This window comes from Hydractinia symbiolongicarpus, chromosome 5 (genome assembly GCF_029227915.1).
Source record: "Hydractinia symbiolongicarpus strain clone_291-10 chromosome 5, HSymV2.1, whole genome shotgun sequence".
Classification (NCBI taxonomy): domain Eukaryota; kingdom Metazoa; phylum Cnidaria; class Hydrozoa; order Anthoathecata; family Hydractiniidae; genus Hydractinia; species Hydractinia symbiolongicarpus.
The window spans coordinates 27,361,293-27,378,492 of record NC_079879.1 but is presented as its reverse complement, the minus strand read 5'-3'; the positions used below and the strand labels follow the sequence as shown (position 1 = coordinate 27,378,492).

The 17,200-nt window shown below is 32.3% G+C and overlaps 3 protein-coding genes across 8 annotated transcripts; 2 read left to right on the top strand and 1 right to left on the bottom strand.

Annotated features, from left to right (window-relative positions):
* The first annotated feature begins 142 nt into the window (after positions 1-142).
* Positions 143-2,300, top strand: LOC130645791 (uncharacterized). 2 transcript variants are annotated; one of them, XM_057451891.1, is made up of 4 exons: positions 143-321; positions 577-613; positions 867-976; positions 1,161-2,300. In XM_057451891.1, the coding sequence occupies exons 1-4, from the start codon at positions 273-275 to the stop codon at positions 1,262-1,264; spliced, it is 300 nt and encodes a 99-aa protein (XP_057307874.1). In that variant the 5' UTR covers positions 143-272; the 3' UTR covers positions 1,265-2,300. The 2 variants fall into 2 exon arrangements, with proteins under 2 accessions (XP_057307874.1, XP_057307873.1); XM_057451890.1 differs by lacking the exon at positions 143-321 and having other exon boundaries at positions 337-613.
* Positions 2,301-2,412: 112 nt separating this feature from the next.
* On the top strand, positions 2,413-12,591 carry LOC130645781 (cilia- and flagella-associated protein 206-like). 3 transcript variants are annotated; one of them, XM_057451875.1, is made up of 15 exons: positions 2,435-2,524; positions 2,600-2,717; positions 5,642-5,725; positions 6,006-6,198; positions 6,800-6,886; positions 6,983-7,141; positions 7,319-7,411; positions 7,913-8,028; positions 8,342-8,566; positions 9,812-9,898; positions 10,190-10,300; positions 10,783-11,025; positions 11,381-11,521; positions 12,142-12,230; positions 12,327-12,591. In XM_057451875.1, the coding sequence occupies exons 2-15, from the start codon at positions 2,610-2,612 to the stop codon at positions 12,466-12,468; spliced, it is 1,878 nt and encodes a 625-aa protein (XP_057307858.1). In that variant the 5' UTR covers positions 2,435-2,524; positions 2,600-2,609; the 3' UTR covers positions 12,469-12,591. The 3 variants fall into 3 exon arrangements, with proteins under 3 accessions (XP_057307859.1, XP_057307858.1, XP_057307857.1); XM_057451876.1 differs by lacking the exon at positions 2,600-2,717 and having other exon boundaries at positions 2,413-2,524; XM_057451874.1 differs by lacking the exon at positions 2,435-2,524 and having other exon boundaries at positions 2,531-2,717.
* LOC130645784 (uncharacterized) lies at positions 12,543-15,862 on the bottom strand. 3 transcript variants are annotated; one of them, XM_057451877.1, is made up of 4 exons: positions 15,763-15,862; positions 14,386-14,602; positions 13,771-13,883; positions 12,543-13,538 (listed from the first exon to the last, which is right to left on the bottom strand). In XM_057451877.1, the coding sequence occupies exons 2-4, from the start codon at positions 14,498-14,500 to the stop codon at positions 12,600-12,602; spliced, it is 1,167 nt and encodes a 388-aa protein (XP_057307860.1). In that variant the 5' UTR covers positions 14,501-14,602; positions 15,763-15,862; the 3' UTR covers positions 12,543-12,599. The 3 variants fall into 3 exon arrangements, with proteins under 3 accessions (XP_057307860.1, XP_057307861.1, XP_057307862.1); XM_057451878.1 differs by having other exon boundaries at positions 14,386-14,526; positions 15,763-15,856; XM_057451879.1 differs by lacking the exon at positions 15,763-15,862 and adding an exon at positions 14,830-15,711 and having other exon boundaries at positions 14,386-14,526.
* Positions 15,863-17,200: the final 1,338 nt, after the last annotated feature.

The window sequence follows — 17,200 nt, the reverse complement described above, 5'->3', positions numbered from 1 at the left end:
TATTTTTTACGTTTTTTACACATACCGAATATTTTCAAACAATCATTGTTGACCCTAGCTTGTTTTGCTGCAAAAAAAACTTCCTGTTCTAACCGCAGACACGTTCTCAAAAGGGTGTGGCTGTTTCGTAAGATGAAAGAACTCTTTCTTCCATCTTTTCCTTCGGACACGAAACAGCTTTGTGAAAAAACATACCACGCTTTAAAAATGGTTGCTGTGCGTTTTATGAAGATGAATCTGTCAAAATCGTGTGAGAGGGACAGAGTAGAAAAATGATGAAATCCTTGCTTGTTTTACTTTCTCTTCTGGCATGCATCACCGGTAAGCGCAGTATCATTGTTTACCTTTTTAAGTCTAAAATAAAACTTAAATGAGAACAGACTCACTTTGCTCCCCTTAGTATTACATGTCGCTTTTTGAGCATGGACGGGAGAAATCTTTTTCATTATTTCACTTCTTTTAAATAAAAGCTCTGAACGAACGTGATACCTCAAAGAAACATTTTTCACGTAGGTTTTTCGATGACGGACATTGCAACCTCTACCGCCATCAAATTTTTATTCATTTTCTTTCCAGGAGCCGACAATACATATCCTTGCAAAGGGACTTTTATGTGAGTTGCTTCATCTTATTATCCATCCACGTTCACGTATCCTCGTCAACCTTGTCCCCAAGTCCATTGTATCTGAGATTACAACGTAGTAAAGATCCTACTCTGGAAATTCTAAACTACACCCACATTTTTTTTAGTCTTAACTTTCTTATTGAAGCCTTAATTAGAGTTCAACAAGGGTCTTCTTGGGAGGTGTTTTTTTTTACTATTCTCATATGGAGTGTGTAATAACGTTACTTTTTGTTATTTTTAGTTATTCACTTCAAAATAGAATGAATGTTTCCGTAGAGGCAATGTATAACACCGCGTGGTACGAAGGGCATTGTGTGACACCATTATGGAAAGCAAATAAAGCATATACAGGTCTGTATATTTGCTGTGCGTGTAAGTACACGAAAGTCGACTGGGGAAAAAACACCCAGGAGTGTAATGTGCAAAACATGCTAATTTGATCACACTAGTTTTATCTTTGAATTTTTAATACTTAAGAGAGGGATTATCAGTAAAAATTAATCCCTTTGACTTACCGTCACGTGTTTCTTTTTAGGTTGGAAGAATACTATGCTTTTAACGAAACCTCGCTACTTTTACTATAGCTTATTTCAAGCCATATCTATCCTTCCCTGCTTGCGAAAATTAAGACTGAAATAGTTGGTGTTAATGTGAAAATTTGCAGAACATCCTACTATAATTACAATTTGCCGACCATGTTATCAAAACTCGTGTTAATTAATATGCAGAGCAGTGATCATTTTGTTCGTGACAAATATTAAGAATTTGATATGAAATATGTAACCGACGAAGAGTGTGTATATTCTTAAACATGTGCATAGTCAGCCGAATTATGTTTATCTACAACAGAAGTTGTATTAACAAAACAATATGTCATTGATGACAAACTCGTTTATGCTGTACATGGTAAAAACGAAATAATGTTTTTTACCCTACGTTTCTATTGTACGTGGAGAAAAGTTGGATTAAAGAACATTGAAAAAAAGAAAATTACTTATCATCACTAGAAATCCAAATTGTTAAAACTCTGTTTATTTTATTGATGTACATTGATCTGACTTTAAATTGTATTGTCATCGTTGCGTGATATCCTGAAGTATAAACACACTCGCTTTATAAGCGCTGTTTTATTTTTATTGAAGGAATGTTCCGCTCCAGAGTAAAAATGACATAAGCACAATAAAAAACTCCTTAAAACCCCTTGAAATTTACCGTACAAAAAAGTTTGGTACCGTTTTTTGCCAAACCCTTTTCTCTCTTTTATTACAACAAAGAAAAGTAAAAACCCAAAACATTTGGTTAGCGTGATGAGGCAAATATATGTATCCTTAAGACTGAAATACCACACCAATTCCAACAAACTTCAAATAAATAACATTAAATTCCAAGTAATTCCAAACTTTTAATTACCTTCAGTATATCGCTTAACTTGGTTATTTGATCTCCTCTTTGTTTAAACGGTACTTAATTTGGTACTCTAGGTTTACGAGAAAACCCATAAAACTTTGCCAAAAAGTAACCCGATTTGCTCAGAATTTTAGCCAATAATACATGTAGTAAAATTAAAAAAGTATAATAACAATACACTTTTTGTAATCGATTACTGCGCCAAACGCCAATTTCGTTCCCAGGGTTTGCAAAAGTCCCTGGAACGAGGTTGCAGCAAATGCAAACTCCTGTCTCCTTGAAAAAGATCTAAATTACTTATTTGCTTCTCAATGCATGTGTGTTATTCTCAACGCACTTTCCCATTCGCTACCGGAAAAAATGCGTTCAATTTTTTTACTCACGAGGGAGAAATTTCAAATTATTAAATTTAAACTCGTGAAGGATAGAGGGTTGAAAGACCCAGGAAAGTGCCATCGTTCGATAAAATACATTTAATTTGATCGCCAAGAGGTTTGTTGTTATAAAATGGTAGACTTAATAGTGTTTGTTATGGACGGGTAATAAGAGTGAACTGACGAAATTTAGATTCGATATTATGTCTCGAGCGCAAGCGGAAAGCGTTATAAAGAATATTATCCGAGAAATTGCACAAGAATGTGCTGGAAAAGGACAGGTTGTTTCTGAGACACTTGTTGCGTTCATGGTACATAGTTAACATATATATATTTTATGTTTTGACTTATTGTTTCAGAAAGTCTCATTCTCTATCCCACACCACAGGTCGGATTGCCACGGTCCCAATAAACCTTTTTATTTACAGAGATAGCTTTAGCTACCTTGCTAACATGCATACGCATTTTTATAACAACAATTTCACAAGGCTGAAAACAGGTTAGTTAGCTACATTAAAGAATCAACTTTACAACCAACCCTTCCCTGCAAACTCCACAAGGCCACTTTCCAATTATTATGCGGTCACATTTGTCTTCAATGCTACTAATTATGACTAGAAATTTGGTTGCATTTACTCTCAACTTTTTCTACTCTAGTTTTTTCTTCCACTTTTCAAGCTGTTAAATTAATCACTAAAAGTGAATTAAATAACATTTTCCCAGTTTAAGTTATTCGTTCATTTTCTGTATTAAAAAAAGAAAGTCGACAGACTAAATTTAATAAGGCTTTGACCATAGGCAATATGAACATATTTATCATTTTCTAAAGAAATAAGTGACCTTGCAGCATGAAAATTTATTTTGTTATTGGCTGTAACCCTACTTAAAACATTTGTGAAGGAATTGTAACTTTTCTTTTTTAAACATTTCACACAAAAATTTATTCCACTTTTCTTCATGGTCAGAACCTTCTTAATCCATAACATTGTACTTTTTTTTAGTTCTCAATAGGAGCGTTGTAACAAAAGAATGATTTATTTAAACAATGGTTGGCTAAAACTGTGAACTCTGTATTGTTATTCCTGACACTGTATTGTTATTCCAGCACTGCTGTACATAGACTAAATCACCTTAACTATGTAGACATAGATTTCTTATAGCACACTAAATAAGTTTATGTGGCACTCTATCAAAAGCTTTCTTCAAATCCACAAAAGAAAACTAGAGATTCTTTCTCTGTCTTAGTACTTGTTCAGAAACTGTCTGAGTACATATTTTTCATCTATGGTGGCACAACCTAGAACAAAATTGCATCCTATTTATACTAATATTTTCTCTTAGTAAATTATCAATTGTACTTTTAATAACTTTCATCACTGGATTAACCAACTTCCACTCTATCATTACCTCTACAGCATTACCTTTTCCTTAACCCTTTAAACGGTTTCGAGCACCAAGGTTTGGTAAACTTATCAACATTGATCCTAAGGTACCTGCGTGGTAAAAATCACTGACGTCACCTTGTTTCCAAGTTATATGGCTCAAAGTTTTAAGTGTATTGTAATGGCTGCATTGATTTAATATATTTTAATGTTATTGGCGTTACCACGTTAAATTTGTTGATTAACCATTTAGGCATAACTTTTTCAGCTACATCAAAGGAAAATGAATACATACAAATACAAAAAAGAGTTATCAAAAATCAATAATAATAGCATCTACGCAACAACACCTAACAGTTGCAACCTTCCAATATTTAAATAAATTTCTGCTACCCATTTGAATTCACAAATTAAATAAACAATTGTGAGAAAACTTTTGTGATAATTGAAATTTTAATATTTTGGCAAGATAAACTTAACTATTGAAGATATTGTTTCGTTTTTTATCTGTTCATTATTTATAAATGATAGTTTAGAAGGCGACGTTTCGGAAGATCCTTCTCCCATTCTGTAAATATATATTTATATGTTGTGCAAATATTTTTTAATCGATTGTAACATAATTAAAAACTAAAACTTTAACAGTAAATACATATATGGAAGATAAGAACTAAAAAACAACAGTTTTTTGTTTATATTGCTTCACAGAAACAAATATAAGCGATAAATTGAACCTCTTTTACAAACTATACTTGTACAAAATTTCACTCTGTTGAGTTATATGATTATTGTTCAATAAATTTAGCCCTAATTTGTGAAAAACAAAGGTGAAAATATTTGAATGCAAACTGACAATGAAAACTAACAGTTTTAGTAAAACAAGAACATAAAATAAACATCATGAACAAAGATTTGAGCAACAAAAAACATATATTAATAAAAAGACGGCAAATCGTTCTGCTCAACATAAAACAAAACATCATCAAAATTTTGACTTTAAAGGAAATGATCTCCATTGTCCAGCACTTCTAACTGAACAAACGGATACAAAACTGTTTTCTTACGTGATTTTCTTCTCTTTTTTGAAAGTTTTTTTCTTTTTTATTCTCTTTTATTTCCTTAGTGAAGTAGCCATAATCATCTGTCACATTGGAAATTGCTGTATCTTCATCAATGATTTCAATAAACTAGCAGCATTTATTGAAATTGGCTTAATGTGGCCTTTAGACTTTGTGAACCATATTCTAATCCGCATTTCTCACAGAGACACAGATGCATGGCAAACATTTTTTGTATATGTGAAGTTTTTTTCTAAATTTAATTACATACAGTGCCAATCGCGAGTAACTATACAACATAAAAAAATAATGTAAATAAAATGTTATTTCTTACCACGGGAATACGAAGTAAAAGTTTCCACAATGTCTAAGGTAGCATACAAATGTTAGCTATTGATAAAAATTATGCTACGACGAATTCTCGTTTTCTATTTTATACTCGCACACGTATTCACAAATCATTCACTTATTGTACTCGCATGTGCAAAAGGCTATACTCGAGGGTATGGAGTAGTATACTCGCGGATTACTTGTACTCATCTTACACTGTACTCAGCATTTAATGGACCCATACTCCTATACTTGTGTACATTTGCTTGCGAGGGGCACTTTAAATTTAAAAAATATGCAACTTGAATAAAAATAATTCATGTTTGTATTGGAAAGATATACCATGTTTATTTATGCATTTGGCAATATGTCAGTGCTTTATAGGCATAAAGTCTACCAGGGATAGGGATAGCTCAAAGAATATAAAGACAAAGAAAAACTCATGGCACTATTCCACTTTCTTAGGTAAAAGCTGTTGTTCTTGATCCAGATAATGGTTTCAATGTTGATAGAACTTTAACAAAGGCTGATGTTGAAAAGCTAATCAAGGTTTGAATTTACCTATTTAATTATTTTTGATACTTTTATTTGTGTTTCCTCATATGACAACATTGACCCTTAAAGTACACATTTGGGTTTAGTCTCTATGCAAATCACCAGAACAACAATGAAATAATTTTTTATGGTTAGCACTGAATTTGAGAAGAAAGTTGCTGCATGAAGATTGTGTAATTTGCAATATGCAACCATTTGCTCGAATAGGATTAGCTAAAGACATTTATGAACTTTTCTTCTCTGTTTTCTATATGTTTTGTGCTTTATATTTTAGACATGTGTTTTCAGACTGCTTGAAAAGGATTCTCCCTCACTAGATACAGTCAAGATGCAGGTTTACTTTGACATGAATTACACAACAAGAGAAGATTTCTTAGAAGAACATCGTAGAGTTTTGGATTCAAGGTTACAACCGGTTGTAAGAGAAATTACAGACAGTAGGGCTCGCACTAGAGAAGAACTTGAAGGTTTATTTTTTTGCCTACTTACATAAGAAGTGTTTTAAGTCTTTTAGGCACATGTTATCTTACAAGCCCTCTCCCTTTGCTGCAAGAATACGACAACACACTGTGGTTTCCTAATAAATGTTTTGAGACTTTTATAAGTGCTAAGGGCCTGTCTTGATAGGCCAATTAAACAAATTTTAAAATTTTGGTCATAGTGCTTGGTCATATCATTACAATAAAGTAACAAACGATGCAATGACTAATTAACTAATTGCACTTCATTAAATTTGGCCAGCATTATCAGGGTTTCAAGGAAAAAATATCGGACAAATGAGAAAGCCATTGAGAGTCGGAGTGAAGTTTTACATTATCTAGTTTTAGTATTAGTATCCACTATTTACTTTTAGATTATTAGTGATCGTTAGTTAGTTAGTTCTCTCTTAACTAATTATATGGTAGAGATTTTAAGACTATTTTTCTCTCCTGTAATAATAGTGGTTAGGGAAAATAATGTATTTTGTCTGAAAGTCAGGGAATAATATTTTAGACATAAATGAGAATATTAAAACAGGATTGGTGCCAGTGAACCTTATTTCTTCTCATAAAATATTGTTTATTTTAGTTTTATATACACGTATTGTTTCTTGTGTATTGTTACGATCTGGTTTGGGTTCTCCAACAGACATTGGTGTTGTCAGAGAAGCTACTGGTTTGTTGACATTACTATTAGTATTTTTTTGTTATAGCATGTGCATCAACATGTATATTGTCTGTTTATATATGCCACTGTTTGAAATCTTTTTAGCCGCATTACAGAGTGTTTTTCCACAAACAGAACTTGGAACTTTTATGTCTTTGGTGAAGCGAGACAAAGAAAGACAATTAGTTGAATTAGCACTGATAGTGACAGGAATTCGTTTGTTTAATCGCGAATGTGGTAAAGGTGGAGAAGGAGTTGATGACAGTAAGCTTTTGATTATTTTGTTATTATGAGCTGCATATTTTTTAATGTTGGCTTAATAAAGTAAGTAAAATGCACACATTGATATGATACCCTTATGATTTTTGTGGTGGTTTAAAGACATTCTGGATTTCCAAATATGATTTTGTAGTTTATATGTACTTGTTTTTTATAACATAGTCCCAGCAGTATTAAAAGAAGCAATCCCAGCTACTATTCAAAGTGTTGCAGATGAAATAAAAACAGTTGTTAATAGAGCATACACTTATACTGGTAATAAGTTACTTGTGCATTTTTATTTACAAGGTTATTAGCATTTGAATTGACATTGCATCACGTTACCTTATCCATACTAATTTTTAAGCAGCAAGGAGGTCTATTTTGTGTGTATCAATGCGTTTTTTTATGTAAACTGTGGAATTGTATTCTTTCCAGAATTGATTATTGTGCAAAACATTTTACACATAATTTTTGTACTTAATAATGAATGTGTTTGAACAAATGCGTGAGAATAAATAGGAAATAAGTTATTACAAGCCAGCATAAAGTTTTGTTTTGTGTAATTATTTCTGAATCATAAAAATATCAGTAATGATAAGATACCAATCATGGTTTCTAATAAAAGCCTATATTGCCACCTAGTTTTTATCCTGACTCTTAATGATCCCAATGGTTGTATACCTTGTCTACTGTTATATAATTAAGTACTAAATTAATTCACAGAGCAGGCTTTTGGCTATTTGTAGTATTCTTATTATGTTTTTGCTACTTTAGCTGTTCTTGAAAATGCTTGTTTGCATCAGAATTTTCCGAATACATTGGATTGGGCGAAATTAAAAGATGCACACTTCAATACGCGCCAACATGAACATTTTTTAAACGTACTTTTGGTAAGCTCGCACATTAATGTTTCCTTTTAACAATTTCCATATTGGTCTTATAGGTTTAAGCACTCACAGTCCTCAAACCTATAAGAATTATTAAGTACACCACATTGTCCAATTCAATATAGAATTGTTGAATTTTTGCTCTGAATCTGCATTTTACTACATCTAGTTTATTTTTTGTAACAAACTTTTTTATATAATGTGAAGATGACAAACTATACATGATCAAGCAGGAAAAACTATTTTCAGTAAGGAAAGCATACCCAGATGTACCATGATACATCTTCCTCTGCACAAAATTCTTTATTACTTTTAGTATGACATCAAAGGCTGTGCAGCAGAGGTTGAATCTCTAGAAGCAAAATTTCAAGCCAGAATGGAAAGCGTTAGGGTTACTGTCTCCTCTAAAACAGCTGTTCCAACCGCGCAAGTGTATCCTCAATTCATCAACTTAGCTCATCACTGGGCTGGCTTTCAAGATGAAATGGTTCTGCTTAGTGTACTGAGTAATGTCCTGTCAAGCCTTGACCAGTTCGCTGATGTAAGTGAATTGAACAGACTTTCTTTCAGTGTTGTTTTGTTAACCATACCTTACGTTATGTTAAATAATTTGACTGGAAACTGTGAACTACTTTAAGTATATTAATTACCATCTCGTTTGTGAGAATAGTGTTTTGTGTCCAGCTCGTATGTCTTATATGGCTGATTGTAATGCTAAAGGTTTAAATTTGATTGGAAACAAACTTGTTCTACAGAAGGGGTTTTGCTATGAGAAGCCTTTTTACTCCAGTCGTTGATTGTTTTGCTGACCACCACAGCAGACAGAACTTTTATTGCTTTTTTATTTTTGAACTGAAAAACCAACGATAGCATATTCATAGTAACTTGACAGCGTTAATCTTTTCTGGAATTTTTCAAATAAACGCAGCTGTTTATACTTTAACTTTAAAGAAAAATTAAAATTCATAAGTCTTACTAAATAGTCCGCAAAGTGCTAAATATAGTTACACTTTTTTTGCCGATTTTATTTTATCCCCAAAACCTCTTTATGACTTCAAAGAAAGTGTTCATCTTGCCATGGATAATGAGCTTAGTTTTAAATTCTGCAAAAATGAGCAGCGAAAAGCAAATGGAGAAAAATAAAATAAACTTTTGCATAATACACACTATAGTGTAAATTTTCTCCGATGAATACAGAACCTAAAAACTGTAAAGTTTTGGGAGAAAAAAACCTGCAACTGAAACTCCATATCTAAAACAAAATATTGTTTTAGATAAGGAAAAATTTCTATTCATGTTCGAGATAGAGAACTCCATAGTATTCCGTCTTTTTACTGTAATAGTATAAGATTTTACTTTTCAGAACTTGTTTCCTCAAATAATTGTTTTTCAAATTTTCATAACATTTTTCCTCAAAAAAATTGTTTTTCAAATTTTTTTTCGAAAACGTGATAATTAGCTCGCTGTTGCTTATAACTAACTAGCTGCTAACTAGTTGCTTTTATGACTACTAAAAATGAAGTTCAAAATTTTTCTTTTTTAGAGAAAAATTAAATATCACACAAAGCTTTCACAAAAAATTTCCTGGGTCAGCATCCTGTGTAATAACAGTTAAGAGACATGTACCTTTTTGAATTTTTAAAGTACTGTCAAATATACGGCTTTTTTTACTGCTGTACGATTTTGGTGGTAACCTTCTGCACCTTTTCACTAATTATTTTTTTATTTGGTTACTTCTTGGTGGAGTTAACAGAAACAACTTCAGCTGTGCTATTGTTTTTTATAGGTGCATAATAAATTGTTTAGTGACGAAGTATTGTCAACGTATTTGCAAGGTGTCACTGTGAAAACAGATATGGATAGAATGAGAGAGGTAGATCGTATATGCATTGATGTTTAATAACTGTAGAGAATTTTTATAGTGATTGTATTGCAGTCCTTATCAATGGAATACCAATAAGCATTTAAAACATGTATTCTAATTTCTCATTTTTTTAAAAATATTTTAAACTTGAGAATGAATTATGAGAATATTTATGCAGGGTAAAGCTGCAATGTAGTTTCTAAATTTGTTAAGGCACTAGTTCTTATAATCGAGTTATTTACGAAAATACTTGTTGTTACTTTTGTTTAACTTGCTAACATAACAAAAACAACTATTTAGACGAATACAAATGAAAATCGCATCAATCCTGCTAAAATCCTCACCAAAACGATTAGTGTCTTATTTCCACAAACGACAACAAATTTCGAACATCTACCGATATATGGGAAGGTAAGAGTTTGAACTCCTAGAAAATAACATAACTTATTTGACGTGTTTTTTTATTAACTTTTTTATATAATTTTGCATCGTTCTCTCTTTCAACGTTTTTATAAAGTATGACATTTTTGTGAAGTAATTGCCCTACGAAACATTCAAATATTTTTCAATGACACCTTTTATGTTTGTTTTTTTCGAATCTATATAATAGTAACTTTGCTAAACTTAAACTTTCGTCAATTTAAGCTGTTTCGATGAAATTGAAACGATGCTACTTTTCTATTAATAATATACGGTATAGCAGTGGTGTTGATTTTGCATGTGGAAGTCAACCCACTACAACAAGTTAGGCAATACATTCTCGACATCAAACTGTTTTCTGTGGTGGACTTTGAGTTTTTGTGATTTGCGAAATTTAGTCATCAAGAGCTGTTATTACAGATCTATAGGATTTCCTTAGGAATTTTCCTACAAAACTAAATTGTTTGTTTTAGGGATTCTGTCCATGGTCTTTAGCTACATATAACGGCTTATTGATTCCTGCAAACCCTTCCAACGGAGTGATTGAGTACAACGAAGGCTACTACGCTTTTTCCACCGCAGAGACTGCGTATGAGTTTGCAGCTGATCCCGAGTACTTTATCACAGGGGTATCTGATGTGGCTAAAAAATCACCAGAACTTATTCAACTGCTGGAGTTACACAAACAATTTGCTGCGATTACGCCATACGCCCAGGTACGTTAAAATTTTATCATCTAAGGCAAAAAATGCTTCATACAATGACCATGTTGATTATTAAAGTGTTGTAATGTTTAGCTACTCATTTAGCTTATACGTTTTTCCTAAATAATGCATAACTATGTCTCCATACGGCGGCGGCGCTAAAAAAATAAAAGAAGGAGGGATGCTGTCGATCATTCATCTGTACTTTTAATAAGTGGTCCCCTAAAACCCCATAACTAAATAAAAATCCACTGCACGAAAAATCCGGAAGTTAATCACCAATTGTTACAAGTTCGGCATCTGTAAGTTAAGTCCGTGCGAAATGTTCCTGGCAATCACAAAAGATCTTGGTATTGGTATTTTTTAGGGAAAAGACAAAGGTTTGATTCAAGCACATGTTGCTAAGGCTGACATGGGTACACAAACAGAACTTCATCCTATAGAAACAAATCTGGTGGATACATATGAATGGAATGAATGGGAGTTAAGACGAAAAGCTTTGAAATTGGTACGTACAAGTACTTCATTCAAGACCTTTGACGTATAAAATGGCTAAAGAAATGTTTTTTTAATAGCGTGTAAAAATCGACATTGAATATCTTCCAGGTAAAATAAAAGGAACACGATGAAGTTGTTACCATAAAGGAAGAAGCTTCCTAGATTTCGCGATTTTTAGCCTAAATTTGGTCTGAAAATTTTTGAAATGAATTAATAGAGTAAAGTGCGAAAATAAATTTTCTCCTGTTTTTCATACCTGTCTGCTTTTTTAACCCCACTTTTTCCCCATGTTTGTGTGGACACAAATTGTGATATTTTTTCCAATTTAATTTTTTTTAGCCCAAACATGTATCACTCTATAGACAAACTAAATGAACAAAAAATACCAATAAACATTTTTTTGTCAAGGAGATGTGCTCACATCTACTGTACACCCCTGACCTCTTTTGTCTCAAATTGCTAACCCTCTCTACCACCCAAAATGCGGACGTGCTTTATGTATGACCCCTTATTTGAAAATCTGCTAAAACAAATAATAATCAATCGCGAAAGTTAGTTCCCTTGGTTTGGCAGTTTTTTGACTCACAAAAGTTTCTTTCTTTAAACTATAAATTTACGATTGTTGTTTAGGCTAACTTGCGCACCAAGATAACTCATTCTGTTCAAACAGATCAAAGCAACTACAGAAGAGATAACGCCACTCAAGTTTATTTACCAAAGTGAGTTAATTGTTCTTTAGTTGCCGTGTTGTTGTTGTTGTTTATTGTTAGTTTTGCTTGAACTCGCGTTATTTATGTCTAATGCACAACTTTTAGGGAGGTAGACACACAAACTAAACGAGATAATTCCACAAATGTTCCAAAGCCTTCTGTTTACATTGCTGGATTGCGAGGTTGTGGATCGACGCGAACTAAAATGACGAAAGTGGATCTCACTTTGGATGTGGACCAAAGTTAATTATCAAAATAATGTGTCAGTATATTGTATACTAAATTAATAATTAATAATAAATTTTTAGTGAACTAATCAAGTTTTTATATGTAAATATTTTTTAAGATTTAAATTAACTGTAAATACAAACTTCGTATTTATTTCTCATTTATACTTTCTCGTGATATTTTTAACTTTTCAAAAATCTCAGCAAACAATTCACGATAATTTGATAATGTTTTCCCTGGTCTATCACTCTTTGTATTTATAGTATTTAACGTAACCGCTGCTGTTGTTTTTGTAGTGTGACCACAACTCTGACAGCACTGCGTTTTTTCTTTCGCTTCATTTTGTGATAAGCCTTTCAGGAAATGCACTCTTTCGTTGTTGTTCAATCTTTGAAGTAAATCAACAAGAACAGTGGATTCTTTTTCATCAATGCATTGCTTTGTTATCGATGTGAGTTGATTTGGTGTTTCGGGTACATGGCCTATAGTAGTTTCTGTGTATCCCTTTTCAGAATCAGCTTTTAAGTCACCGTCTGTTATCATTTTGTCTAACGAAATCATTGTTTTGCATTTTGACATTTTATCTGAGATTGGAAAACCTTTTTTAGTGTTTTGCTCTCCATCGTTGAGTCGATATTGTAGCCATATTATATGTTTTTTTAAATCACGATTCATTTCTTCTGCTTGTTCAAGTTTATATTCTAGGTTAAATCGTTGCGAGCGTTCGATTTCTAATTTACGAATCGTTTCTTCGCTAAACGCTCGTAAAGATATAATGTCCGAACTTACTTCTTCGTAAGATATGTTTTCGATATTGTTGGTGACTGGAACATGCAACTGCATTGGTGTTGCATATGAAGTCTCTTTAGATTTTAATGATTTAATTTCATTTAAGTATTCTTCACATTTCGATTCTAATGATTCTACTGATGTCCATAAATTTTTATTTCTTTCCCTATACTGCCGACATTCTTCGCTGATTTGTTGATAGTTTTTCGTTAACGTTTCCATTTGTTTTTCGAAACTGTCGTAAGTTTTGGTTTGAATTTCCAACGTGTTACGCAGATATTTTACTTGTTTTTCGAAATGCTAGAAAAAACAAAATGAAAACTGAATTACTAAAAACAACTTGATTCTTAAGCGCGTCAATTTAAAAACTAAACAGGTTTCCCTGAGGGCGGTATTGAATCTAGTTCGGGTTTTAAGAAACTCTAAATTAGTCATTTATACGTATGGGTGACAAAAAAGAAAAAAAATATCGAAGTGGAAAAACATTTTCTTAAGTTTTATGATTTCCTTTACTTAAAACTAACATACTCACATCAGCTCTTTCTCGTTGCTCATTGGCTGCATTTTCTGCAGCTGTGATGATCATTTCTAAATCTTTCGAACGTTCTAATAAATACACTCCTACTTGAGCAGCAAAATTTGCATCTATAAAAACAAAACATTTAAACTATCAAATATTCAACATCTCATCCCCTGACCCTTTTGTTTATCGTTTGTGATATATAGATACATGTGAACTTTGGGTACTGGGTAAGAGATTCTGTTAAAAAATAGTTCATAAGAACATCTGCGTCGATATTTTTTTTAAATTAGATTTGTTATCATTTATATTCTTCGTCACGAAGTAGTTTAGTTAATTTTAACAGGCGACTACCAACCGCAGCATCTTTTATTCCAGCATGTTACCCGATTTTTTTGGGTAATTTTAATAACATCCTTGAGCTTTTTTATCCAAAGGTTTTGCTCTGAAAGTATATTGCGAACACCATATCACCAGATTAGTCTGATGTTTCAAAAAGTGTAACGGTCTAAACAAACAAACAAACAAACAAACAAACAAACAAATAAAAAACAAAAATAACAAATAAACTTTTACTGACAGAAATAAATCCTAAATCTACAGGTTTTTTAGGATGCCGATTTTTACCTGTATGAATCAGATGGCACCATTCTTCACCATCCAACTCTAAACTTGCTGGTATTGACAAAGTTTGTAGCAAGCCACTTTCATCTTCGAAAATTTCATCGGTTCTCTTTGACATATCTGTTTTAAATTCTTCCGTTATACCTAAAGAGTTTGCTTTTTTAAATGGTCCACATGAATTCTGTTTCACATCTTACCAAACTTCAGTATTTGCCAGCAGCTAAAAATCATTATTTTATACAAACTTTTTAAACACACCAGGCTTGTGGAAAGAATCTTTTTTATTATTTAAATTCAAATAACAAGTAATTGATAAAATTATTAAAATCAAAAGTATGTTATAAAGCGAAAATGTTAATCTGACATTTTTTTTAAAATTTTAATTTTACACTTTGTAATCATCTGTTTCAGCAAAAATTTGGTTTAGAAAAATTTACAAGCTCAAACCTTCAATCAATTATTACATACATCATACGCGGTGTATGGAGACATGGATATACAAATAGTACATCTATGATGGAGATTACGAATAGAGATTACAAAATTCCAAACACGACATCTGTCTTTTAACTATAGTTTCACTTAATTACTCTATGGATTGTAATGAACATCAAATTAACACAACACTTAAAATGGCTAACATGCACCAGAGAATGCTCACGACTTTTTCAAATTTATTTTCTTGATTAAATTTTTTAGTAAAGTTGTTTTCTTTCACCAAATCTGAGTAAATAAATGAACTCTATTATTTGCAACCTCCTCCTTGTCTCTCTTTTTATAACTTGCCGTCCCGACATCAAAAAGAGAAAAAAGCTCTCGGGTCGAGGTGGGTATATTTAGTCAAATTTATTGCAGAATATGTAAGGATTGTTAAGGACATTATTACACTTTTACTACCAAAATAATTAAATACAAGTTTGTTCTAAAAAACGAACACTATAATTGAACTATCCTTTCGCCAACGTGAAATATTTTTTGGTTGTATAAATTTATCACGACGTTAACGCACAATGTAATTACTGACTATACGAATTGACTCGCTTTTGGAAGCATGGTATATTTTGTAAGTTCTAATAAAGGGAAGTAAGAACTAGACACAATCTTTATAGATAAGTTACACAGGCTACTGTGTTTGTAAGTTCATTCTCTAGTACTGTTTATCGTTCGCCACATCTCAGTCAGTTGTGTTATGTTTAGAGTTTTTTTTTAGCTTGTTGAAGAATGTTTTAAAGTGCATTATGCTTCTTCACTTTCTTATAATCATAAATAACATTGTCAAAAGTTTTACTGCTCCGCTCCGTAGCACATATACACTGGCCTGGCTCGCGAAGCAAACTTAGTGCAAAAAACAGAGAAAATATAGTTGTAAAAATATTTTACTTGATTTTCAATCAACATCGATTATTTTGATATTTCTTTATTTTCGTCTTGTCATGTGTATAGTAATATCAGCAACGCGTAGCAATTTCCGTCGATTCTTTAACTTACAAAAAAAATTATTCTTGTTGTTATAGAAACAAAATTTCAAAACAACATGTCACAATTTTGTAATTGTCGTAATTACGACGTTACTACAGAAACTAGGAAGTGAACGAGATGGAATTTACGTGTTATGAAATCATTTTAAATGAGAAAGTAAAAACTGCGTGTTCAAGTTTGCATGAATTCTATTTTATAACAAGAAAAATCGAATTTATTTTTTTTCTAATTTGTGTCGCATCCAACCTCGTTCCAAGGCTTCTTAGGATTTTTGTTCTATTGGTTCCGTTAAAATGAAGAAAAATATTGGCCCGAAGTTGCGTCATTTTTTTTACTTCAAAAAAGGCCCTTTTACACAACACTAATTTGTTGAATCTTGTGACGCAATTTCTCAACAGACTTCATCGTTTATCATTACCTTAATCAATGTGAAGGCCTTTCACATGTTTTGTATTTAAGAAATTGATTACAGGCACAAATATTTTCACTACTCAGATTACACTTCGAAAACATACATTCTAACTCAGAGCTTACAGAGGTCAGTAGAGGAGAAACAGTGCCATCAACATGGTCAATAGAGCAGTTCTCATATTTGAGAAAGTTTTGGCTAACTGTGCCATCAATATGTATGGATAGCTGTTTCTAAACAACATCATATGCAGCAGATCATCAGATTTATGTCTCGACGCTGCTCAACGTGCAGCAGTTGGCTGTTTGGACAAAATTAACCGCACTTACAAACCTTTACCAAATTTCGAAGATTGGACAACAATTTTTATAGCAATACATTTAAATCAGTCAGTTTTTGATAATCAACTGCACCAGACAAGTACTGCCCGAACTCTACTTCGAATAAGTCAAATAAAACAGGCTTACTATTGTACACACACATTTGCTTGTTTTGATATCAAATTTTTACCTAACTACTCAACCTAAATATATTTTTGGGTTGAAATTAAGAAAAAGAGAGCTGTGTTACAATTGTCAAAAAACTGTCAAAAAAAGAAAATGCGTATATTCAAAAAACTTGTAGTCTCATCTAAACGTTAACATCTCAGTGAGCTGAAGAAAAGAAGTCAATGCAAATGCTTATAAGCCCGTTAAATTCAAAAATATGAAATAACAATGCTACCAACAAACATGTCGATTTTGTTGGGCACATTGGAATCTGTAAACTATAATCTTAAAATCTGAAAATGCACCAAAATTTGAGTTGCCCTACGCCAACCTGACGCGAACTTCATCGTATGTCGTTGAGAAAAAACGGCATGATTCGTAAGGAAGTTTGTGGTTAATTACCAAAACAGAGAAGAAATTCACTTGCTTTAAATTTATTACC

Excerpts from the sequence above, each read along its gene's own strand:
- LOC130645784 (XM_057451877.1), bottom strand. The coding sequence starts at position 14,500 with ATGTCAAAGAGAACCGATGAAATTTTCGAAGATGAAAGTGGCTTGCTA. Across the intron at positions 13,884-14,385 it reads GTGCCATCTGATTCATACAG|ATGCAAATTTTGCTGCTCAA; the intron begins GTAAAAATCGGC and ends TTGTTTTTATAG. Across the intron at positions 13,539-13,770 it reads AGCAACGAGAAAGAGCTGAT|CATTTCGAAAAACAAGTAAA; the intron begins GTGAGTATGTTA and ends TGTTTTTTCTAG.
- LOC130645791 (XM_057451890.1), top strand. The coding sequence starts at position 522 with ATGACGGACATTGCAACCTCTACCGCCATCAAATTTTTATTCATTTTC. Across the intron at positions 614-866 it reads CCTTGCAAAGGGACTTTTAT|TTATTCACTTCAAAATAGAA; the intron begins GTGAGTTGCTTC and ends TGTTATTTTTAG. Across the intron at positions 977-1,160 it reads AGCAAATAAAGCATATACAG|GTTGGAAGAATACTATGCTT; the intron begins GTCTGTATATTT and ends GTTTCTTTTTAG.
- LOC130645781 (XM_057451875.1), top strand. The coding sequence starts at position 2,610 with ATGTCTCGAGCGCAAGCGGAAAGCGTTATAAAGAATATTATCCGAGAA. Across the intron at positions 11,026-11,380 it reads CGATTACGCCATACGCCCAG|GGAAAAGACAAAGGTTTGAT; the intron begins GTACGTTAAAAT and ends GGTATTTTTTAG. Across the intron at positions 11,522-12,141 it reads GACGAAAAGCTTTGAAATTG|GCTAACTTGCGCACCAAGAT; the intron begins GTACGTACAAGT and ends ATTGTTGTTTAG.